Source organism: Coregonus clupeaformis, chromosome 30 (genome assembly GCF_020615455.1).
Source record: "Coregonus clupeaformis isolate EN_2021a chromosome 30, ASM2061545v1, whole genome shotgun sequence".
Taxonomy (NCBI): domain Eukaryota; kingdom Metazoa; phylum Chordata; class Actinopteri; order Salmoniformes; family Salmonidae; genus Coregonus; species Coregonus clupeaformis.
This window is the reverse complement of record NC_059221.1, coordinates 3531521-3555993: the sequence shown is the minus strand read 5'-3', so window position 1 is coordinate 3555993 and position 24473 is coordinate 3531521. Positions and strand designations below refer to the sequence as shown.

The 24473-nt window shown below is 47.3% G+C and overlaps 2 protein-coding genes and 1 long non-coding RNA gene across 3 annotated transcripts in view; 2 read left to right on the top strand and 1 right to left on the bottom strand.

Moving 5' to 3' along the window:
• LOC121545496 (helicase ARIP4) overlaps positions 1 to 1352 on the bottom strand; it is an 87264-nt gene extending 85912 nt beyond the window's left edge. The window contains exon 1 of the mRNA XM_041856058.2: positions 183 to 1352. The gene's annotated coding sequence lies outside the window, so the exon portion shown is untranslated. The remainder of the gene's footprint in view (positions 1 to 182) is intronic.
• A 605-nt stretch (positions 1353 to 1957) lies between these two features.
• On the top strand, positions 1958 to 15076 carry LOC123482252. Its single transcript, XR_006657623.1, has 3 exons — positions 1958 to 1971; positions 14877 to 14879; positions 14984 to 15076. It is a non-coding gene; the product is annotated as an uncharacterized LOC123482252 (long non-coding RNA).
• A 1621-nt stretch (positions 15077 to 16697) lies between these two features.
• The window catches only part of LOC123482280 (protein piccolo-like), a 119358-nt gene continuing 111582 nt past the window's right edge, over positions 16698 to 24473 (top strand). The window contains exon 1 of the mRNA XM_045209376.1: positions 16698 to 16997. Within this exon, the coding sequence (XP_045065311.1) occupies positions 16828 to 16997 (170 nt within the window). The 5' untranslated portion in view covers positions 16698 to 16827. The remainder of the gene's footprint in view (positions 16998 to 24473) is intronic.

The window sequence follows — 24473 nt, the reverse complement described above, 5'->3', positions numbered from 1 at the left end:
AAAAAGCACACGTTTCATAACATGCACTCACTGCATTGGCAATGCAGTCTGAGCACCGATGATGTGCACTAGGCTCCCATTGTCCACAGTTGACACACTGGGCAGACGAAACACGACTAATGTTCTAACAATGACATCCCCCACAATTACATTTGGCATGCAAACTAAAAAAGTATCCTTACCTTTCGCATTCGCTGCGTGAAATTTATTGAATAATTTGCATTCAATGGTCAATTAATTTGCATTCAATTGTCAATACATTTTCTGTTACATACAGGTTGAGATTTCTTTCATCAGTTTCTTGAGGCGCAACGATGTTGTCGGTCCCGTCCAGGAATACAAAAACCAATTCGAGAGTTCCGGAAACGCACAGGCAAAATCTTTAGAAATTCGGCGAAGAGGGGGAACAAATTGATTGAGACACATGATCGAGTGTGCGTAATACATTAATATGCATACAATTAAATAAGCTGTCAACAATACAGGTGCAAGCAAACTAATTATGTTGATTCACATATGTTTTTGCTACACATTGAGCTCAACTGCACTTTAGACAGACAATCAAATTGCTATACCACCAAAATAAAGAAATATGTTAAATGCGGTTGAATATCAAACAACCAAGAAGCATGGCCAAAGCCATAAAATGAACCCATTTTAGATTGTTGTCCAATTCCGATTAGTTTTCAATTAATGACATGGAAGCTTTTCCGATCATATATGCTGTTCATTCTGACAAGTCTACATTTTCTCTCTTCTTACACAGTAACCTAACACATTGATTTCTGAGTTAATTGATCGAGGGAATGGCAATTAACGGAGTTTTTTGCCAGCATCTGTAGTAGGCTAGTAGTCTACTGAGTTATCTTCAGAAAGCAGTCCGCATCACTTCTAAATTCTCTAATTCTCGTGGCGCTCCCTACTGGCCAATTATGTTAAGCGCTCCTTGATTTAGTTATGAACCTGCTTTTCATGCACTTCTGGTTCGTCGCAGGGTTTTTCTTCTTTTTCAATGTCAGGTGTGACATTATGCATATTCACAAATTAGTTCGAGCAACCAAAAAAAAAAAACTCAGAGTTAAGATTTTCTACTCTCGGCAGAAGCCTAGAGGTTAGAGAGGCGAGCCAGGAACCGGAGGGTTTCCAGTTTGAATCCCAGGTCTGATGGGAAAGATCTGGTGGGAAGTGAGCTGGCAACTGGAGGGTTGCTGGTATTAGATCCTAGATGCCATTACCTGTCGTTGTGCCCTTGAGCAAGGCACTTAACCCACGCACAACAACTCCCCGGGGCCCGCAGTGTTGCAGCCCCCCGCACCTCTCCCAAAAAACCTGTATATGTAAGCCTGTGTGTCTTTCGGAGGGGTTGGGTTAAAACCGGAAGTCAAAATTTCATTTGGACCTTGTGTGCAATTCAACAAAAAAGTGATCTTTAAAAATATATATATACTATCAGTAGGCTATAACATGTAACCACAATCTATTGGTCAGTCTATGTCTAAAATACAATTGGTCAGATTTTTTATACTCATTCACCAATCACAATATGCTTTGTTTTGTATTCCCATTGTGATTGATCCCTTAACCCATAGGAGGCCATTTAGAAATCTATAAAACACTCCTTCAATTTTAGGTATAAAGAAGATGTCCGACCGTTGTTTTCAACGTAATCTACTCACGTTCACATATGCTGATTCATGGACCATCTATATTAGTTTTGCATCCGGTTTAAACAGCCCAACTTCACATGCACACTAGCACTTACGCCGTGTTCACAACAACTTGGAACTCGGAAAAATAGGAGGTCAAATCATGACCTCAGTGATCTTCAGGTCGTTAATTCGGAGCTCTAGAAAGTTGAATGACCGTTCAAATCGATTTTCCCAGTCGGAGCAATTTGTTTTTCGAGTTCACAGTTGTTTTGAACGCTCTGAAATCGGAAGTCTAAGATTTTCCAGTTCCGAGTTCCCAGTTGTTTTGAACCCGGCATCAGTGCACACATGGAGCAGCATCAGCAGCGACAGTCATGCAAAAACATGGCATACATTGGATGAATATAAAATGTTAATACCTTCGGCTGTGAGTGATGGAAAATGTTTTGGCCTTAGTGTAAATTATTTGAATAATTAAATTAATGTTTTGTGCACAAAGGTGATGACAAAAGTGTATTATTAGGAATTTTCTAATCAGACTTCTCTATGTGGCCATCTATGAAAATTGTATTTCTGGGCTGGGTGTCAGTCAAACTGCAGTACCGAAGCAAGACTGTAGGAGCTGTCTAAACAGTGCTTCTACTGTAGACCGGAACACTGGCCCCTCGGTAAAAACCCCAATGAAGACTAGAGGCAGGTGTGGTGACACCAGTGGAGGCTGATGGGACGAGCTATAAGAGGACGGGCTCATTGTAAAGGCTGGAATGGAATTAATGGAACAGTCAAACATTGATCGAGACAGGTTGGTGTTCACCCCAAAGTTCCATATGTCATGATGACAGACACTTGTCTCGATCAATGAGAGAAGACTTGAAATAGACAAGATGGTGGCGTACACATCGTTAGATTACTTCATGGAGCAAAAAAAAGTATTTATTTTAATAACGGAGCATTTTCTAAATTCAAACGGACCCCCTGCAACTGAACACAGACGTTTTATGAGACTCCTGTTTCCACTAATTGAGGACAAAGACAGTATCACTATGGTCGGTCAAAAATTCTCTGTGCTACACCAAACAGTACCTAACCTGTAGCTCACAGTAATGGATACCAAAAATCTTTGCTTAAATCACATTATCTGGTGTAACAATCTGTAGCTAGGAGGCTACTGAAGACTGATCTTGACTCATTTACATTTACGTCATTTAGCAGACGCTCTTATCCAGAGCGACTTACAGTTAGTGCATACATTATTTTTATTTTTCATACTGGCCCCCCGTGGGAATCGAACCCACAACCCTGGCATTGCAAACGCCATGCTCTACCAACTGAGCTACCTCCCTGCCGGCCATTCCCTCCCCTACCCTAGACAACGCTGAGCCAATTGTGCGCCGCCCCATTGGTCTCCCGGTTGCAGCTGGCTACGAACCAGGATCTCTAGTGGCACAGCTAGCACTGCGATGCAGTGCCTTAGACCACTGCGCCACTCGGGAGGTATGTGAGTGGAACTTTTTGTAGTTGCAGACACCTACACTACAGCATATACCTTCACTAGCTATCAGACCTGGGTCTCACTGCTCCGCTCATCCCCTGCATCAATCACAACGAGCCTTGGCTGGCAGTCAGTCAGTCAGGCAATCTGGATTGTGCTCTGCAATGTAAAGTTAGCAGCATTGCACCACCAGTGCCTAGAATTACCCCAGCCCAACCCAGTCTAGCTCCTCCTGGGAGAGATGCAGTCGTTCTTCCATTTCAAGCCTCTGTCAGTTGTCCGTGGCTCTTCATGTTTTGTTTTTAAATCCTCTGCTGTGAGACAGAGCAAAGCAGGGCCAATTCTGACAGTGAACCCAGAGCTGAGAGAGAGGTATCATACCCAACTGCCATTACAGGATTATTTTATTATTATTATTTTGGTAGGCCTAAACAGGGGTCACCTGGGGCCATGTAACCTTTCCTTACTTATTGAATCAGATATTTAAACTTGTGTTTAAGAATGCAACCAAACCATACACACCCTTAATAATGTTTCTGCAATTGATTACTGTAGTATTTGTATAGAAGGATAATGAAAGATGTCAACTGGTTGTACAGGATTTTGCTCCAGCCCTACACGAACACAACTAATTGCAGGATCAAGTGTGTTAAATTAGGACTGGAACAAAATCCTGCAAGAGGGTGGCTCTCCAGGAGGAGGGTGGGCCACCCTTGTTCTTCTACACCAATTTATCACATTACTGATGATGATGACGATGATGCTGTTTGCAGCTGTTAGTGCAATGATGGTATTCCTCCAGTAGATGGGGTAACTCACCATGGTAATTTTCCTAGTTCAGTCCGACCAGCACTTAGGTTCCATGGTTACCACCAAACATGCTCTCATGTAGCTAAAGGGCACCATGCTTTTAAGTTATGTCATTATAACAAATCCATTTTGGAGCACAGCTGGAATAAATAGACCTGTAGGAACCAAACAGAGCATTTTACCCTTGATAATTCCATCTGCTTGTCTTCTGTACTGTAGAATAACATGACCGCCTCACTGCTTATTTTTCAGTGGTGCCATATGCTGTTTTACATAAAATCAGAGTCTTACGTCATCATGTGTATTACAAGCCATACCATCACAGCCTGTAAGTTGTTTCAAGTCCTATAGAGTGCTTATAGGGCTAACATGGCATATTAATTACCACATGGCTGTTTATACATTGTTGGCATGATACCACGTTATCACTGTGAGGGGCTAATTAGCTTGTTTTATTATGCAATTCTACACCAAATTTGGCGTTGTTTCATTTGGACTAATTTGAGAAATGAGGACCTGGTGATATGGAGTCTTAAACTCACCTAAGAGATATTCACAAACCCTCCTCCCTCCCAAACCTATCCTCAGACTACCCTTGTAGCAGCTCTACGTGTCCTGAAGTCTGAAAACACTCCAACACGCCACAAACATCATCAAATGTCAAATGTCTTTCAACACAGCTCCCACCAAGCCTCTGCAATGTTACGAGTATATATATTTTTTGTCAGAAACAAGCCTTCAATTACCCAGCAAGGAACATTTTGATGTTTTGCCTTTGGCGGTGACTGACTGCTTTGCTCAGGAGCTCTCTCTCTCTCTCTCTCCCAGCCATCTGTCTCTCAGATTTCCCATGGGTTTCTTTATACAGCATCGGCACGCCAGCAACATGTTCTGTTCAGACAGCAGGGAGAGACTGTCAAATATCCACTCTACTGTGGGAGAGGTGGAGGGTGAGACGGGGAGGACAGGGGAAGAGAGGGAAAGGTAGCAGGAGGGAGGGATGGAGAGACCTCAATGTAGGGCAGGTAGTGAATTAACCCATTCATGACAGGGATGGGGAGGGGTTTGTGTCCTGTAAATTCCAGGTGGATTAGGCTAGGCTATGTGCCATAGCCTATATGGCTATAATGCCTATATGCAGGCATTGTCACAGGGCTTGTTCTCAGAGCCATATTTAACTCTATTCAGTATACTGTATTTCTATATGTGGCTCTGTGCTAAGTGTTCCTCTGGCATCGCATTTACTCTCCTCTTCTGGCAATGCCCAGGCTTTCCTAATCATGTTGAAATTGATATTTTTTTTTATTTTTTTATTTTTTTATTTTTATTTCACCTTTATTTAACCAGGTAAGCCAGTTGAGAACAGGTTCTCATTTACAACTGCGACCTGGCCAAGATAAAGCAAAGTAGTGCAATAAAAACAACACAGAGTTACATATGGGGTAAAAAAACATAAAGTCAGAAATACAACAGAAAATATATATACAGTGTGTGCAAATGTAGCAAGTTATGGAGGTAAGGCAATAAATAGGCTATAGTGCAGAATAATTACAATAGTATTAACACTGGAATGCTAGATGTGCAAGAGATGATGTGCAAATAGAGATACTGGGGTGCAAAAGAGCAAAATAGATAACAATATAGGGATGAGGTAGTTGGGTGGGCTAATTTCAGATGGGCTGTGTACAGGTGCAGTGATCGGTAAGGTGCTCTGACAACTGATGCTTAAAGTTATTGAGGGAGATAAGAGTCTCCAGCTTCAGAGATTTTTGCAATTCGTTCCAGTCATTGGCAGCAGAGAACTGGAAGGAATGGCGGCCAAAGGAGGTGTTGGCTTTGGGAATGACCAGTGAGATATACCTGCTGGAGCGCAGACTACGGGTGGGTGCTGCTATGGTGACCAATGAGCTTAGATAAGGCGGGGATTTGCCTAGCAGTGATTTATAGATGGCCTGGAGCCAGTGGGTTTGACGACGAACATGTAGTGAGGACCAGCCAACAAGAGCGTACAGGTCACAGTGGTGGGTAGTGTATGGGGCTTTGGAGACAAAACGGATGGCACTGTGATAGACTACATCCAATTTGCTGAGTAGAGTGTTGGAGGCTATTTTGTAAATGACATCGCCGAAGTCAAGGATCGGTAGGATAGTCAGTTTTACGAGGGCATGTTTGGCAGCATGAGTGAAGGAGGCTTTGTTGCGAAATAGGGAAGCCGATTCTAGATTTAACTTTGGATTGGAGATTCTTTATGTGAGTCTGGAAGTTGAGTTTACAGTCTAACCAGACACCTAGATATTTGTAGTTGTCCACATACTCTAGGTCAGACCCGCCGAGAGTGGTGATTCTAGTCGGATGGGCGGGTGCTAGCAGCGTTCGATTGAAAAGCATGCATTTAGTTTTACTAGTGTTTAAGAGCAGTTGAAGGCTACTGAAGGATTGTTGTATGGCATTGAAGCTCGTTTGGAGGTTTGTTAACACAGTGTCCAATGAAGGGCCAGATGTATACAAAATGGTGTCGTCTGCGTAGAGGTGGATCTGAGAGTCACCAGCAGCAAGAGCGACATCATTGATATACACAGAGAAAAGTGTCGGCCCAAGAATTGAACCCCTGTGGCACCCCCATAGAGACTGCCATAGGTCCAGACAACAGGCCCTCCGATTTGACACACTGAACTCTATCTGAGAAGTAGTTGGTGAACCAGGCGAGGCAGTCATTTGAGAAACCAAGGCTATTTAGTCTGCCAATAAGAATGCGGTGGTTGACAGAGTCGAAAGCCTTGGCCAGGTCGATGAAGACGGCTGCACAGTACTGTCTATTATCAATCGTGGTTATAATATCGTTTAGGACCTTGAGCGTGGCTGAAGTGCACCCGTGACCAGCTCGGAAACCGGATTGCATAGCGGAGAAGGTACGGTGGTATTCGAAATGGTCGATGATCTGTTTGTTAACTTGGCTTTCGAATACTTTCGAAAGGCAGGGCAGGATGGATATAGGTCTGTAGCAGTTTGGATCTAGAGTGTCACCCCCTTTGAACAGGGGGATGACCGCGGCAGCTTTCCAATCTCTGGGGATCTCAGACGTTATGAAAGAGAGGTTGAACAGACTAGTAATAGGGGTTGCGACAATTTCGGCGGCTAGTTTTAGAAAGAAAGGGTCCAGATTGTCTAGCCCAGCTGATTTGTAGGGGTCCAGATTTTGCAGCGCTTTCAAAACATCAGCTGTCTGAATTTGTGTGAAGGAGAAGCGGGGGGGCATGGGCAAGTTGCAGCAGAGGGTGCAGAGTTGGTGGCCGGGTTAGTGGTAGCCAGATGGAAAGCATGGCCAGCTGTAGCAAAATGCTTGTTGAAATTCTCGATTATTGTAGATTTATCGGTGGTGATAGTGTTTCCTAGCCTCAGTGCAGTGGGCAGCTGGGAGGAAGTGCTCTTATTCTCCATGGACTTTACAGTGTCCCAAAACTTTTTGGAGTTAGTGCTACAGGATGCAAATTTCTGTTTGAAAAAGTTAGCCTTTGCTTTCCTGACTGCTTGTGTATATTGGTTCCTAACTTCCCTGAAAAGTTGCATATCGCGGGGGCTATTTGATGCTAATGCTGTACGCCACAGGATGTTTTTGTGCTGGTCAAGGGCAGTCAAGTCTGAGGAGAACCAGGGGCTATATCGGTTCTTAGTTCTGTATTTTTTGAATGGGGCATGTTTATTTAAGATTGAGAGGAAATTACTTTTAAGGAACAACCAGGCATCCTCTACTGACGGAATGAGATCTATATCCATCCAGGATACCTGGGCCAGGTCAATTAGGAAGGCCTCCTCGCTAAAGTGTTTTAGGGAGCGTTTGACAGTGATGAGGGGTGGTCGTTTGACCGCAGACCCGTTACGGATGCAGGCAATAAGGCAGTGATCGCTGAGATCCTGGTTGAAGACAGCTGAGGTGTATTTAGAGGGTATGTTAGTCAGGATGATATCTATGAGGGTACCCATGTTTAAGGATTTAGGGTTGTACCTGGTAGGTTCGTTGATAATTTGCGTGAGGTTGAGGGCATCTAGCTTGGATTGTAGGATGGCTGGGGTATTAAGCATATCCCAATTTAGGTCACCAAGCAGTACAAACTCAGAGGATAAATGGGGGCAATCAATTCACATATGGTGTCCAGGGCACAGCTGGGGGCTGAGGGGGGTCTGTAGCAAGCGGCAACAGTGAGAGACTTATTTCTGGAAAGGTGGATTTTTAGAAGTAGAAGCTCAAACTGTTTGGGCACAGACCTGGATAGTATGATAGAGCTCTGCAGGCTATCTCTACATTAGATTGCAACTCCACCCCCTTTGGCAGTTCTATCTAGACGGAAAATGTTATAGTTGGGGATGGAAATTTCAGAATTTTTGGTGGCCTTCCTGAGCCAGGATTCAGACACTGCTAGAACATCAGGGTTGGCAGAGTGTGCTAACGCAGTGAATAACTCAAACTTAGGAAGTAGACTTCTGATATTTATGTGCAAGAAACCAAGACTTTTGCGATTACAGAAGTCATCAAATGATAGCTCCTGGGGAGTAGGAGTGATACTGGGGGCTACAGGGCCTGGGTTAGCCTCTACATCACCAGAGGAACAGAGGAGGACTAGAATAAGGATACGGCTAAAGGCTTTAAGAACTGGTCTTCTAGTGCGTTGGGTACATAGAATAAAGGGGACAGATTTCCGGGTGTTATAGAAAAGATTCAGGGCATTATGTACAGACAAGGATATGGAAGGATATGAGTAAAGTGGAGGTAAACCTAAGCGTTGGGTAACAATGAAAGAGATAGTATCTCTAGAGGCATCAATTGAGTCGGTCTCTGAGTGTATGGGCGGAGGGACAAAGGAGCTAACTAAGGCAGGTTTAGCTAGGCTGGGGGGTCTACAGTGATATAGTACAATTAGAAATAACCGAAACAACAATAAACTAACCATGTTTGGGCTGAGGCTAAACATAAACAGGATGTAGTACCGTAAAAAGGAACAGTCCAGCAGATATCAGCTGTATAGCTGAGTTATCATAAGGTCCGGTGGTGAAGCGCTAGTGAGTAAGAGGCCACGGCTAGCGTGTGCTACGTCCGTTTTGTTGTAGCCAGCTGGTAGCGATGAATCCGGAGTTAAAGGTCCAGTGATTCAGTGATTCCGGCGGAAAAACTGATATGTTCTGGGTCGATAACGCTGTGCAGACTGGCCGAATATCCGGTGATCAATGTCCAGTGATTAAAAATTAATCCCGCGGAAAAAATCCAATATTCTGGGTGCAACACCGCTAGCTGTGGCTAATAGCAAGTAGCTAGTTCAGTAGCTAGTTCAGTTTAGTGAGTAAGAGGCCACGGATAACGTGTGCTAACGGGCCAGGGCTAGCAGATGGATGGAATCTTCGTGGTTAACGTCGTAACCACATCAGACGATTTCGTCGGCAGACCAGTCGTGTAGGATCGGCGGGGCTCCGTGTCAACACTAGGTGGTCCCGTCCGGTTGATAGAGAGGTAGATAGCCGGGAGATGGGCCTAGCTCGGGATGATTAGCCAGACCACAGCGTCCGTTTTGTTGTTGTTGTAGCCAGCTGGTAGCGATGAATCCGGAGTTAAAGGTCCAGTGAATCAGTGATTCCGGCAGAAAAACTGATATGTTCTGGGTCGATAACGCGCTGTGCAGACTGGCCGAATATCCGGTGATCAATGTCCAGTGATTAAAATTAATCCCGCGGAAAAATCCAATGATCTGGGTGAAACACCGCTAGCTGTGGCTAGTTAGCTGGCTAGCTAGTTTCAACTGGAGATTCTAGATTCTAGATAAAAGGTAAGTCAATAATAGAATCCGTTCCACATTGAGTGAGGCGGGTTGCAGGAAAGTATATTTTGTAGAAGGATGAAAAGTCTGATAGGGAAATATGTACGAAAAATACAAAAAAACGGGGTATTTACAGGCTATTTACAGACACACGACAAAAACAGGACTGCACTACTTCGCCAACCATAGACCGGTTGCTCTGTGGTTGACGTGCCTATGGGGCAGTGTATTGATCAACACAAGTGCTTTATTGTACGGTAGTGAAGGTGGTCCAGTCATTTGGAGTTTCAGGTATGAAGTTTTAGATTCCAGTGATAGGCCTACTGCGGTCCAAATGAAAATGCCAACAGAGACAAAATCTTGAGTTTTGCTCATTTACGGCATTACAGTAGGGATCTGTTCATTGAGAGACAAAGCTGTCTATAGCTGTACTCTAGTCTGACTGTGATGGAATGGGGAGAGGGGGATCAGATAAACGACTGGCAGACTGGCACTGCCCAGCCTCTACTCTTCTCTGTTGTCCAGGGAACAGGTGGGCAGCCAAAGTGCTGATCAAGGCTGGCCCACTGCCAATCAATCATCCCAGCCAAGCCAATGGGATTTCCCCATTCGTGCCGCCAGAGGTGGAGTGGTGTGTTGGCACATGCCTCATTTTTATCTCCTTAAGTATACGCCACCACCTCCATATCGTCAATGCAACTGGCAAGGCTGCCTGTCGGAGTGACTGATAACGCCTGAGGCTGTCCATCCAAGACACATTGCTGGGCATTGGCAGATTATTTGATGGCTTTGGATCAGAATAGCAGCTCTGATGGTGGATGGAAGGAAGTTTAGGAACAAAGTTTTGTTTATTTAGCTTCAAAGAGATTTGATCAACCTTGAAGTGGGGCTGTAACCTGACGTGATTTATTAATCTGTATTGTTGGGGTTCTTAAGGTGTTAGCGACACAACAGAAATACTGCTCTAGACCTGGCCCTGAAGTACTGAAGGAATGCGCACTAACGACCTGGACCAGAGCTAGTCCTACAGTAGCTTGAGAGAGCTGTGTTCATTTCCTGCTCAAAGAGGACATTGAAGTTGCCATAAGTGTTGAGACACTCTCAGAAATAAAGGTTTAGATTTTTTCTTAAAGGGGTACAAACGCTGTCATGATACCCTGTAAGGTACGTCCTTTGTACCTTTAGTTATAGGTGCGTAGTTGTACCCTTGCAGTTTGTGCCTTAATAAAAGAGCCAATAGTGTACCATTGGGGAACAAGATAGTACAGGTACAAAAATGTACTTTTGGAAAAGGTACAAAGTGCCTTTTTTAGGCTACCACCACAGTGACAAAGCAATTTGTTACTTTAAGTGGCAAAAATGTACCTCTAAAAAGGTTTTGGTGTGTTGTTTTAACACTGTAGGGTGTAAAGCCTTATTTGCATATTTCTCAGAGCCATATTTCAAGTGAATTTTAGAGTTACCAGTACCACCCATGGCTGTGTTTGCTAGTGACAGAGACATGGTTATTTCATTCAATGGCTTTCAGTCCTGTAGCCTTTACCAAGTGGGTGCCTAAGTGAATATTTTATCATTTAAATTAAACACTGTATGACAATACATTACATACTATATCATAAGGCCATACTTTGACAGCTTAGTTTTACCCGAACACAGTGGTCTGAAACTCTTGGTTTGCAGGCCACATCTGGCAAGTCACATTATGCTGGTTTGCAAAGTGATGTGTAATTCTTATTGGAAACCAGCCAGAGTTAGGATAGCCCCAAATAATCACCCACATCCTGCATTTGGAATGACTGCAAGGTGGGAAAAATGTATAAATGAGACTACCTAAACCCTCTAATCGGGAACAACCATCTCAGTAACGGGTGCAATAAGTCCAACTACCAACCGATTGGATTAGTTTAGAAAAATATATATTTATCTTTGTGTTACATAAGATCAATCAATGTGCGTGCAAAAACACACATATTGAAAGAAACAATTGTACAAATCAACCTGCAATAGAGCATTCTGGGAAATATGATAATGATGGGCGTGGTTTTTGAGAATGTGTGATGATTGTACCCAGTGGCGATTTTAGCATGTAAATCTTGGTTGGGCAAACAAAACAAAAACATTTGGGGATGCATGCCAGCAAAGCCACTACACAACACAACACTAAACAATACATGAATTGCACTATAACGGTGACAAACGGTGCCAACAAACTGTTAGGGCCTACATAAAGCTGTCCCAACAGCAGTCCCAACACCTTACCACTGCTACACCTGGCTATCAGCGGAGCCTTGTCTGTCAGCGAAACATTTACTGCCTTTTAAAAAAACATAGCCGATATAGCTGACTTGCTTAAACAAATGTGGTTTCTACTGATATTTGAGATGTACATACTATAGCATAAGGGGACGACAAGCGTATAAGAGGGCAATCCGTAATTTCGATGAAGACATTAATGAGCGAGCTAGGATGGACGTAGTCAATATAACTATTTGTTCAGCACTTTTGAAATGTACAGCGACAGAATTCAGAACATGGGCCGTTCTTACAGTGTTCTCCCTGTACACCAAGTCAGAGCCGTAGGATAAATAAAGGGGGCATATAAGCAGACAACGAAAGCTCTTACAATATTCGATGATTACATTTCTCTAAAACAGGCTATAGACTACATGTGCACCACCAAGTCAGAACAGTAGGCGAAATTAAGAGGGGAAAATATACAAAATTATTAGGTTGAGGCACATGGGCTACTAACAGCTTACTACACAAAATACACTTTCTTAGCTACAGTATACATAACTTCCTGGCATATTACATCATTTATGCAGTAGCATACAGTACATTTTTGGACTCACCTAGTTGTGCTTTGCTCACTTGAACAGGAAGGTGGCGCGGTGGTCCTTCGTGGGTGTCACGCCCTGGCTCTGGGGACACTTGTATGTTGAGCCAGGGGTGAGTTTCATTTGTATTCTATGTGTTCCATTTCTATGTTGGCCAGTGTGGTTCTCAATCAGAGGCAACGAGTGTCAGCTGTGGCTGGTTGTCTCTGATTGGGAACCACATTTAAACAAGCTGTTTGCCCACAGTGGTTGTGGGATCTTGTTCTAGTTGGTTTGTGTTAGACCGTTGACTGTCACGTTATCGTTTTGTTGTTTTGATCGTGTATCACCTATAATAAATATGTTCGCATTCAACGATGCGCCTTGGTCCTCCTCTGTTCCCGACGAGCGTGACAGAAGATCCCACCAGAACTGGACCAAGCAGCGGGTCCAGGAGCCATCGCCAGCGAAATCCCTAGCGGATATCCAGCGCCTCCTCGACTGGGTCAAGCCGGGTGAGGAAGAGAGGGGCTTGACGTGGAAGCAGAAGGGCGAAAGGCTGGCGAGAAGTATGGAGACCTGGTCCACGGGTAGGAGTGAAGCCCATACAATTTTTAGGGGGGGGCTAACGCCGTGGACGACGGGCCAGCAGGAGACCGCGACAGAGCGGCCCAGCGGGTTGGCAGAGGAGGCCGCCAGGTTACGGGGGCCACTGGTCGAAGAGGGGATGGAAGGTGTAGAGGCACGGCGAGAGGTACTGGGGTGTGTTACCAGTCCGGTCCGGCCCGTTCCAGATCCCTGCGTAGGGCCAGTGGTGTGTGTCCTCAGTACGGTCCGGCCTGTTCCTGCTCCCCGCACCAGGCCAATGGTGCGAGTCTCCAGCCCGGTCCGGCCCGTTCCTGATCCCTGCACCAAGCCAATGGTGCGCATCGCCAGCCCGGCCCGGCCTGTTCCTGATCCCCGCACCAAGCCTATGGTGCGCGTCGCCAGCCCGGTCCGGCCTGTTCCTGCCACTCGCACCAAGTCAGGGGTGCGAGTCGTCAGCCCGGTCCAGCCCGTTCCTGCTCCACGCACCAAGCCAGGGGTGCGTATCGTCAGCCCGGCCCGGCCCGTTGCTGCTCCACGCACTAAGCCAGGGGTGCGCATCGTCAGCCCGGTCCAGCCCGTTCCTGCTCCACGCACCAAGCCAGGAGTGCGTATCGTCAGCCCGGCCCGGCCCGTTGCTGCTCCACGCACTAAGCCAGGGGTGCGCATCGTCAGCCCGGTCCAGCCCGTTCCTGCTCCACGCACCAAGCCAGGGGTGCGTATCGTCAGCCCGGCCCGGCCCGTTGCTGCTCCACGCACTAAGCCAGGGGTGCGCATCGTCAGCCCGGTCCGGTCCGTTCCTGCTCCACGCACCAAGCCAGGGGTGCGCATCGTCAGCCAGGTCCGGCCCGCTCCTGCTTCCCGCACCAAGCCAATGGTGCGCGTCGCCAGCCCGGTTCGGCCCGCTCCTGCTCCTCACACCAAGCCAGTGGTGTGCGTCGCCAGTCCAGCACGGCCCGTGCCTGTTCTCCACACCAAGCCAGTGGTGGGTGTCGTCAGTCCGGCACGGCCCGTGCCTGTTCCACTGGTGCCTGGTCCGGCACCGGTCAGATGCGTTACGCCGGAGCTAGAGCAATCCGCTCCATCAGTGTGCAGTCCAGCTCCGGCCAACGGGGCCAGACCGGACCAGGGGTACTTTGGGGGGTTGGAGAGGGAGTGGGGATCAGGCCCGAGCCGGATCCGCCGCCAAGGCGGAGTGCCCACCCGGTCCCTCCCCTGTGGTATTTAGTTGGCACGGTCGGAGTCCGCGCCTTTAGGGGGGGGTACTGTCACGCCCTGGCTCTGGGGACACTTGTATGTTGAGCCAGGGGGTGAGTTTCATTTGTATTCTATGTGTTCCATTTCTATGTTGGCCAGTGTGGTTCTCAATCAGAGGCAACGAGTGTCAGCTGTGGCTGGTTGTCTCTGATTGGGAACCACATTTAAACAAGCTGTTTGCCCACAGTGGTTGTGGGATCTTGTTCTAGTTGGTTTGTGTTAGACCGTTGACTGTCACGTTATCGTTTTGTTGTTTTGATCGTGTATCACCTATAATAAATATGTTCGCATTCAACGCTGCGCCTTGGTCCTCCTCTGTTCCCGACGAGCGTGACAGTGGGCAAATTTTGTCATCAAACTTTGTCATCAAAGTCTGGCATTCTCTGGATTTATGGCGCTTTCAAGACAACTGGGAACTCTGAAAAAAACAAGGTAGAATCATGATGACGTCAGTGATCTTCAGGTCGTAGCTCTAGAAAGAGGCCTGAGTTCCCGACTTACAATTCTGAGTTGGATGACCATTCAAAACGTATTTTCCCAGTCGGAGCTAATTTTTTCCCGAGTTCACAGTTGAACTCACTGAAGTTAGATTTCCCAGTTCCGAGTTAACAGTTGTTTTGAGCGCGGCAGAAATCATGCTGGATTGACAGCATGGCCAATGTTGAATGTTTATCATTTTAAGCTTCGAAAGAGTCCCTTAAACCCAGATTTGGGACCACACACCCACTCCACTGAATAGCAGGCTAGTGATTGCTTTGCAATGCTTGCAGTTAGCCACTGATTCCTTCCAAACCACTCATTGTTGAATTTGCGATTTCCAACTTGTTGTGTAATGTTTATGTCCAATTGCCGATGGCCGATGAGCACCGATACGTTTTAGCTATAATTTCTCTTCATTATTTATCTTCAAATGACAAGGATTGAAAAGGATTTACCAGTAGATTGTCGACTTGATTCATGATGATGACTGCTAGCTAAGATTTTGAAAGTATGATGTTGACATGATCAGTCCAATTAAAGCTATTGTAGATATAATGTGATTTGACGTCATTTTATCTGTGGCCAATGACCTTGAGCCTTCTTGGATGGGCACTTCTAATGTAACTCTATGGCAGCACCCAAGGGGCTTGAATTTTCTAGCTCTACCATTTGATTTGGCTGTGATGTAATGTCCCCCATGAGTGACAGAACACTGAGCCAATCACGGCGCAACTAGAGAACATTGCCAACATTACCAACCCCTACACTCCTTATCTAAAAAAAAGCAAAAAAGAGACCATGTTTGTATGCGGCTTTATTAACTCAATTATTATATAGATATATATTTTTTTACATTGTTTGCAAACTAATATGTGACACATACTAATGCTAAAATTACATGCAAAACAGGCAACCCTGGGGCTCAATCCTCCTGCCCTGAATGACGGGTCGCCACTGATTGTACCTTTTATATTCAGAATATTCGGTACAAAAGTGTAAAATTGTATCCGCACATGTACCCTAAATGGTACCGAACAGTACCATGTAAGCTTATATGTGTACCTCTGAAGGTACATTATGTGTATTTTGATAATTTTGTACCCCTGGGAACAATACTGTACCCTAACCGTACACATATTTCTAAGAGTGTAGGTCTCTGTTTTTTTGCGTAGGAAAAGTGCCTGTCTTTGTAGACAGACTCAATAAAGTAAAGATCCCTCTATACTCAAATCAGAGATACTGTATATACTGAAGATGTGTTGAGGAATTATCTTATCATGACTGAAAACTAAGAACCTATTAGTCTATACCCCATTTTTTGTTTTTTTGTTATATAATATTTTGTAAATAAATGCTTTAAAAATATATAATGTTGCTCTTATGGAATGTGATCTTCCTTGAGCACTAGGCCTAGGCTACAGAAGTATCATAAATATCAAGTGCTATTTTCATGTGAAAATGTTATAGTACTGGATGCATTTGCTTCATTGGTGTTGTTAGTGCCCCCCTTTATGATAGTTGCGTTAAAATGATTATTTGATGAACTAATTCATGTGGGTGCGTTTCTAAAAATGATCTTTTGATTTGGGTGTTTGGTGGTGGATGTGTCGTTCACATGATGCCAACATCAGCAGCCTACAACAGATAACAAACAGATCATCATCATCCCAAGATCTCCTCTGCGCGCTCCCTCTCCTCCAAGAAACAGGAGAATCGTCTGATGTATCTACGCGCACGGCAACCTCAGCGTCAGCACCAGCGCTCGTGCTCTGGCTGTTTCTCGCATCTGTGCGCGTGCCCCTCGCATGTCTCTGGATCGTAGGTGATGATGGCGGTGGATAAGCAGCATCGCTGAGTTAAGCGTTTTATATTAATATAATTATAAAAACAGTCGAATAATACAATTAGTCTCCTCGGTCTCCTAACCAGAGACGATGGGCAACGAAGGAAGCATCGAGGGAAGCGGACAACCCGGGGAACCGGGCTCCATCTCTATGGTGGGAGCTCCCGGTTCCATTTCAGCACCGGGCTCTGGACAGCACATCAAGCCCGCCAATGGTGCTGTTGCCGGGGGAGGAATGGGTGGCGGACCGGGGATGAATAGGTAAGACCTGTCATAAGCAACCGTGCAGTTGATGCCAAGTATTTGAATATTTATAGATTTGATATCCTTATACACTTGACATTGCATACGATGCTTTATATCTGCTCGTTGTGTAGTGAAACAATGCTGTCAGGCTTCGGCAGTTGGATTTGACAAGCTTTTACAATTGACTTGGTTTTTGCCTATCATGTGTTTGCTGTTTGGACGTGTCATTCATATAATATAATGCGAAATGGGTAGCATTTCCCCTCCCTCAAGTGTAATGTCATTGGTAAAAAGTAAAAAACATGCAATTATAGCGTTAGAGGACATGACCCTCCACTGAATTGTGGTTTATTTCGAGGTTGTCATAAAGGATGCTCGAGCTCCTTCGTTTCCGCATTGGTGTTTGCAGAGGAGAAGCTATTGCTGCCGCATGTGTGTGTAGCCTAGTAGTAGTTTGGCTATCGTCTGACGAGCCGCACGCGCGCGTACACCCGCGTGCGCCATCGCGCGCATGTTTATTTTGTACACCCACACCAGACGCGATCAGGAACACGCAGGTTGAAATATCAAAACGAACTCTGAACCAACTATATTAATTTGGGACAGGTCGAAATGCATTAAATATTTATGGCAATTTAGCTAGCTAGCTTGCTGTTGCTAGCTAATTTGACCTGGAATATAAACATTGGGTTGTTATTTTACCTGAAATGTACAAGGTCCTCTACTCCGACAATTAAGCCACAGATAAAAGGGTAAACCGAGTTCGTTTCTAGTAATCTCTCCTCCTTCAGGCTTCTTCTTCATCTTTGGACTTTATATGGTGGTTGGCAACCAACTTTAAGGTGCACTACCACGACCAACTGGACTGGAGTGTGGACCTCAGTTCATCTTTCAATCACCCACGTGGGAATAAGCTCCTAAAAATCAATTAGGAGATGGGAGGGGCAGGACTTGCAGCGTGTCAAGCGTCACCAAGAGAACCAAGTTCTATTTTAGCGCCTGGCTACGCAGACGCTCACGAGCAGTGTGGATGCAGTGATTGAATAACATGTATGTGTACATTTATTTTGGTGTGGTCAGCATGTAGACATTCACGTCAGTGTCGCCACTCTTTCGATAATGATGTGCAAACGACCCCATCGTCAGATGTTGTGGGTACCAGCTCGCATCAGTGTTGAGATGCTTTGCAGAATGACATTCATAAGCAATGCATAACAAACATGTAATAATAAAAATACATTGAATTATCAGTCCTTTGATTATTTCGATTTTAACATTGTGTTGTAGAAAGACAGACATTCATGGCATGATGATAATGTGTAGCCTAACACAGCATATCCATCATTATATAGCCTAACAGGCTAGAGCAGGGGTTCTCAAAGTGTGGTCCATGGACCCCTTTCTCTCTGAATGTAGCCGATTGGCCCAGGGTGGTGTAGGGGGTTTACATTTGTTTTGTTTTCGTGCATGGCAACCTCAGCGTCAGCACCAGCGCTCGTGCCCTGGCTGTTTCTCGCATCTGTGCGCGTGCCCCTCGCAGGTATCACTGCAATTTGGATCTCAAAAGACAGCTATTTGAGAATTCAAGCTCTCTCAAATGATATTCTGAAACGCAAGGCTTATCTAAGCCATGTCCTATAGGCCATACACATTATAATCATAACTCCCTCTACTAATCTGTCCAATAATGAGTGGCATTTGAAATGCATGTGTCTAGGCAATGGTCTTGCTACTTTAGGCAGTAGATATTGTTGGACTATTGGAATGAATATCACTCTATTGGTGATGTTATCACTCTATTGGTGATGTTATCGCTCTATTGGTGATGTTATCACTCGATTGGTGATGTTATCACTCTATTGGTGATGTTATCACTCTATTGGTGATGTTATCACTCTTGGTGATTTTATTGTTGGATTAGCCAAATCAAAAATGGTATATTTGCAATATTTAGATTTTTCAATATTCCGATATTAATGTAAGAAAATTGTTATTGAAATCAAAATTCTACTCATATTTCAGAGCTAGCGGTAAATCTTCATATGACAACCATTTTTCCTTCATAGCCCATACAGATGAAACATTATGGAGTCTTAAGGGAGGCCTGGGTAAGGCCAAAATGTCACAAATGTTCCAACTCTTATTAATTATTTCTCAATTATACTTTAAGATACGAATGTCAACAATCCTTCCTCCAAACGACCCTTCTATGGATTACATTTCGTGAAAATCCCCAAAATCATGGTACTGTTTTGTTCTAGTTTCGTTCAAAATCACCCTTATGTCACCTTCATCTAGTCTTATCATGACATTAAATGGACTACAAACAAACTACAAATCACAGTGACTGGCTGTTCTTGGTAAAAATTAGGCCTACTCAGTCTGTGTTGAGATGAGGTGTGCAGCTTATCATGCTACTGTGCATTTGCGTTTGAAAGGATGTAGGCCTGTGTGTACTCCCTGGAGGTTTTAATCACAAGATGTTTCTTACATTTGCATGCATGGGCCCCAATTTCCATGTTCATTATGATTGACACATAGATCAAATGTGTGTATGTGTCACGGTTTCGGCCGAGGCTGCCTCTCTTCCTTGTTCGGGCAGGCTTCGGTGTTCGTTGTCTCCGGAATACTAGCTGCCACCGTTGTATGTTTCATGTTCGTTTGCTTTTGTCTGATTGTTTTCACACCTGTTATCATTTAGTGTCATTAGTGTCCTATTTAGTTCTCGTTGTGTTTGTCAGGTGTTGTGTGTTATTGTTTCGTGTACTGTCGTTTTTGCTGGTCGTTTGACTATTTCGCTCGGTTGAGCTTACTACTCCACTGCGCTGGAGCGTATTTACGCACCTGTTTTCGTGCGCCTTTATTTTGGTCGCCTACGTGCGTCGTTCCGCCTTCGGGCGAGTTTTCCTGTTTGCCTATTTGGTAATTTTGACTAAAGTCTTTTGGATTATTGACTTCGGTGTCCTTGCGCTTGATTCCACCCATACACCCACCTACAGCCAACCTTGACAGAATAACACACCTAGTATGGAATCAGCAGGAGCCGCTGCAGCCCAGGCGACGCTGGAGGACAGGGTCCTCCAACAAGGCGACCAGATCCAGCAGATGGGGACCGCACTGCAGGAGGTGATCACTACCATCAGAGGCTGGGGAACGCCGCCACCACCACCCTCCCTGCCAGCACCATCGGCCAGTCAGCCCATTCCCGCACCGGAACCTCGAGAGTCCGACTCTCGCTCCCGAGGGCTTACGATGGGACCGCGGCCGGGTGCCAGGGTTTCCCTTCTCCAGGTGGAGCTGTACCTGGCCACCGTGCACCCGGCGCCCTCGGGACATGAGAGCGTGTCCGCCTGATCTCCTGCCTGTCCGGGAAGGCGTTGGCATGGGCCAACGCGGAGTGGAGGAGGATCGACGCGGACACTATAACCTACGACGAGTTCTCCCGCCGCTTCAGGGGCGGTGTTTGACCATCCCCCGGAGGGGAGAGCGGCGGGGGAGCGTCTGGTCTTCCTCCGGCAGGGGAGGAGGAGTGCCCAGGAGTTCGCTCTCGAATTTGTACTCTAGCGGGCGGATGCAGGGTGGAATGATCGGGCTCTCGTCGATCACTACAGATGTAGTCTCACGAGAGGACGTCCGTCGGGAGCTGGCCTGTAGGGACACCAGCCTCACGTTCGACCAGTTGGTCGACATGTCCATCAGGCTGGATAACCTGCTGCTACCCGCGGACGTCCCCGAGGGGGGTCCGTCCCATTTCACCCTCCAGCGCCTCCGAGCCGTGCCCCATGGAGCTCGGGGCGCTGGCGCTAGAGAGAGGAGGGTCGGCTTACTAGGGGGTCCATCCCCTGCACCAACTGTGGTCGGGGAGGACACACCGCGGCTAGGTGCTGGGGATGGCCTCCTAAGGGAGAGGACGACAGGTCCCGCACTGGGGATTCCTTCCAGGTGAGTAGGCGCCCCACTCACCCAGAGCTCTCTGCTACACATTTCTGTATGCCTGTGAGTTTTCCACAGGTAGCACCTCATTCCCAGCATAAGGCGCTGGTAGATTCAGGCGCGGCTGGGAATTTTATTGATAAGAAGTTTTGTTTAGCTTTAGGGATTCCCCTTCTTCCTGTTGATGTCCCTTTCCCCATTCATGCCCTAGATAGCCGTCCGTTGGGGGCGGGCTTGATCAGGGAGGTCACTGCGCCACTTAGGATGTGTGCGCAGGGGGGTCATCAGGAGATGATTCAGCTATTTCTGATTGCCTCTCCTGCGTATCCGGTGGTGCTGGGCCTGCCCTGGTTGAGTACCCATAACCCATCTATTTCGTGGCAGGAGAGGGCTCTGATGGAGTGGTCTGCCCAGTGTGTGGGTAGATGTTTAGGCGTTTCCGTAGGGGGCTACCTCGGGTGGAGAGTCCAAACCAGGTGCCCGCATTGCACGTTCCCCTGAGTATGGGGGATTTGGCTATTGCGTTTAGTAAGTCGAGGGCGACGCAGTTGCCGCCCCATAGGCAGGGAGATTGTGCGATAGACCTCCAGGCAGGAGCTAGCGCTCCCGCGGAGTCATGTGTATCCTCTGTCTCAGGAGGAGAAGAAAGCTATGGAGACTTACATAGATGAATCTCTGAGACAAGGATACATACGGCCTTCCACTTCCCCTGCGTCCTCGAGTTTCTTTTTTGTGAAGAAGAAGGATGGTGGTTTGTGCCCGATGCATCGATTACCGTGGTCTCAATCAGATCACGGTGAAGTATAAGTTATCCACTCCCGCTGATTGCGACCATGACTGAGTCCTTGCATGGGGCGCGTTTCTTCACGAAATTAGATCTCAGGAGCGCGTACAACTTGGTGCGCATCAGGGAGGGCGATGAATGGAAGACAGCCTTTAGTACCACCTCGGGCCATTACGAGTATCTTGTCATGCCATACGGGTTGATGAACGCTCCGTCAGTTTTCCAATCATTCGTGGATGAGATCTTCAGGGACATGCAGGGGCAGGGGGTCGTTGTGTACATTGATGACATTCTCGTGTACTCGCCTACCCGTGTCGAGCATGTGGCCCTGGTGCGCAGAGTGTTGCGGAGGCTGGTGGAGCACGACCTGTATGTTAAGGCAGAGAAGTGTCTGTTTTTCCAGGAGTCGGTCTCCTTTTTTGGGGGTATCAGTTGTCTGCGTCAGGGGTGAAGATGGAGGTAGACCGTGTGTCGGCCGCAGCGTAATTGGCAAACACCAACCACTGTGAAGGAGGTGCAGCAGTTTTTGGGGTTTGCGAATTACTACCGGAGGTTTATCCGGGGTTTTGGACAGGTGGCAGCTCCCATCACGTCTCTCTTGAAGGGGGGTCCGGTCGTCTGCAGTGGTCGGCCGAGGCGGACAGGGCGTTTGGGAGGCTGAAGGACCTGTTTACCTCGGCCCGGTGCTAGCGCATCCGGATCCCTCTTTACCATTTCAGGTAGAGGTTGATGCGTCTGAGGCCGGTATAGGAGCCGTGCTTTCACAACGGTCAGGCGCGCCACCTAAACTCCGCCCCTGTGCTTTTTTATTCAAAAAGCTCAGTCCGGCGGAGCGAAACTATGACGTAGGGGACAGGGAGCTGTTAGCCGTGGTACAGGCCCTAAAGGTGTGGAGGCACTGGCTTGAGGGGGCTCAACACCCTTTCCTCATTTTGACGGACCACCGTAACCTGGAGTACATCCGGGCAGCGAGGAGGCTAAACCCTCGGCAGGCTAGATGGAGTATGTTTTTGACCCGGTTTACGTTTAAGATCACGTACATCCCTGGGTCCCAGAACGGTAAGGCAGATGCGCTGTCTCGGCGGTATGACACGGAGGAGAGGTCCCGTGGAGCCCACTCCCATACTGCCGGAGTCGTGTCTGGTGGCACCGGTAGTGTGGGAGGTCGATGCTGAGCTCGAGCGGGCGTTACGCACCGACCCTAGTCCGCCACAGTGCCCGGAGGGTCGGAAGTACGTTCCGCTCGAGGTTCGGGATCGATTGATCTATTGGGCTCATACGTCACCCTCCTCTGGACATCCGGGTATCGGCCGGACAGTGCACTGTCTTAGTGCCAAGTACTGGTGGCCCACGTTGGCAAGGGATGTGAGGGTTTATGTTTCCTCCTGCTCAGTGTGCGCCCAGTGTAAGGCGCCTAGACATCTGCCTAGGGGTAAGTTACTACCCCTGCCCGTGCCACAACGACCATGGTCCCACCTCTCGGTGGATTTCCTTACTGACCTTCCTCCGTCACAGGGGAATACCACTATACTGGTCGTTGTGGACCGGTTTTCTAAGGCCTGTCGTTTGCTCCCCATGCCGGGCCTTCCTACCGCCCTGCAAACTGCCGAAGCCTTATTCACCCATGTGTTCCGGCACTACGGGGTACCCGAGGATATTGTGTCTGATCGAGGTCCCCAATTTACCTCCAGAGTCTGGAGGGCCTTTATGGAGCGGTTGGGGGTCTCGGTGAGCCTCACCTCGGGTTACCACCCGGAGAGTAATGGGCAGGTGGAACGTGTAAACCAGGATGTGGGTAGGTTTCTAAGAACATACTGCCAGGACCGGCCGGAGGAGTGGGCAAGGTACGTTCCCTGGGCCGAAATGGCCCAGAATTCCCTACGCCATTCCTCCACTAACCTAACCCCTTTCCAATGTGTGTTAGGTTACCAGCCGGTTCTGGCACCCTGGCAGCAGAGCCAGATCGAGGCTCCTGCGGTGGATGAGTGGGCGAGGCGTTCGGAGGAGACATGGAACGCTGCACACGTCCACCTGCAGCGGGCCCTCCGACGTCATAAGGCGAGCGCCGATCTCCACCGCAGTGAGGGACCGGTGTACGCACCTGGTGATCGAGTCTGGCTCTCTACCAGAAACCCTGCCCCTCCGCCTGCCCTGTCGGAAACTGGGTCGGCGGTTTGTAGGGCCATTTAAAGTCCTGGGAAGGTTGAACGAGGTGTGTTATAAATTACAGCTGCCTGTTGAATATAAAAGTATTAACCCCTCGTTCCATGTGTCCCTTCTCAGGCCGGTGGTAGCTGGCCCACTCCAGGAAAGTGAGATCAGGGAGACTCCTCCGCCCCCATTGGACATCGAGGGGGCACCGGCGTACTCCGTGAGGTCCATCTTGGATTCGAGACGTCGGATGGGGGGTCTCCAGTATCTAGTGGAGTGGGAGGGGTACGGTCCGGAGGAGCGGTGCTGGGTGCCGAGGAGAGACATTTTGGACCCGTCTCTCCTGACGGAATTCCATCGTGGGCACCCGACGCACCCTGCTCCGCGTCCTCCGGGTCGTCCCCGAGGCCGGAGTCGGCGCACGTCTGGAGCCGCGCGTCAAGGGGGGTACTGTCACGGTTTCGGCCGAGGCTGCCTCTCTTCCTTGTTCGGGCAGGCTTCGGCGTTCGTTGTCTCCGGAATACTAGCTGCCACCGTTGTATGTTTCATGTTCGTTTGCTTTTGTCTGATTGTTTTCACACCTGTTATCATTTAGTGTCATTAGTGTCCTATTTAGTTCTCGT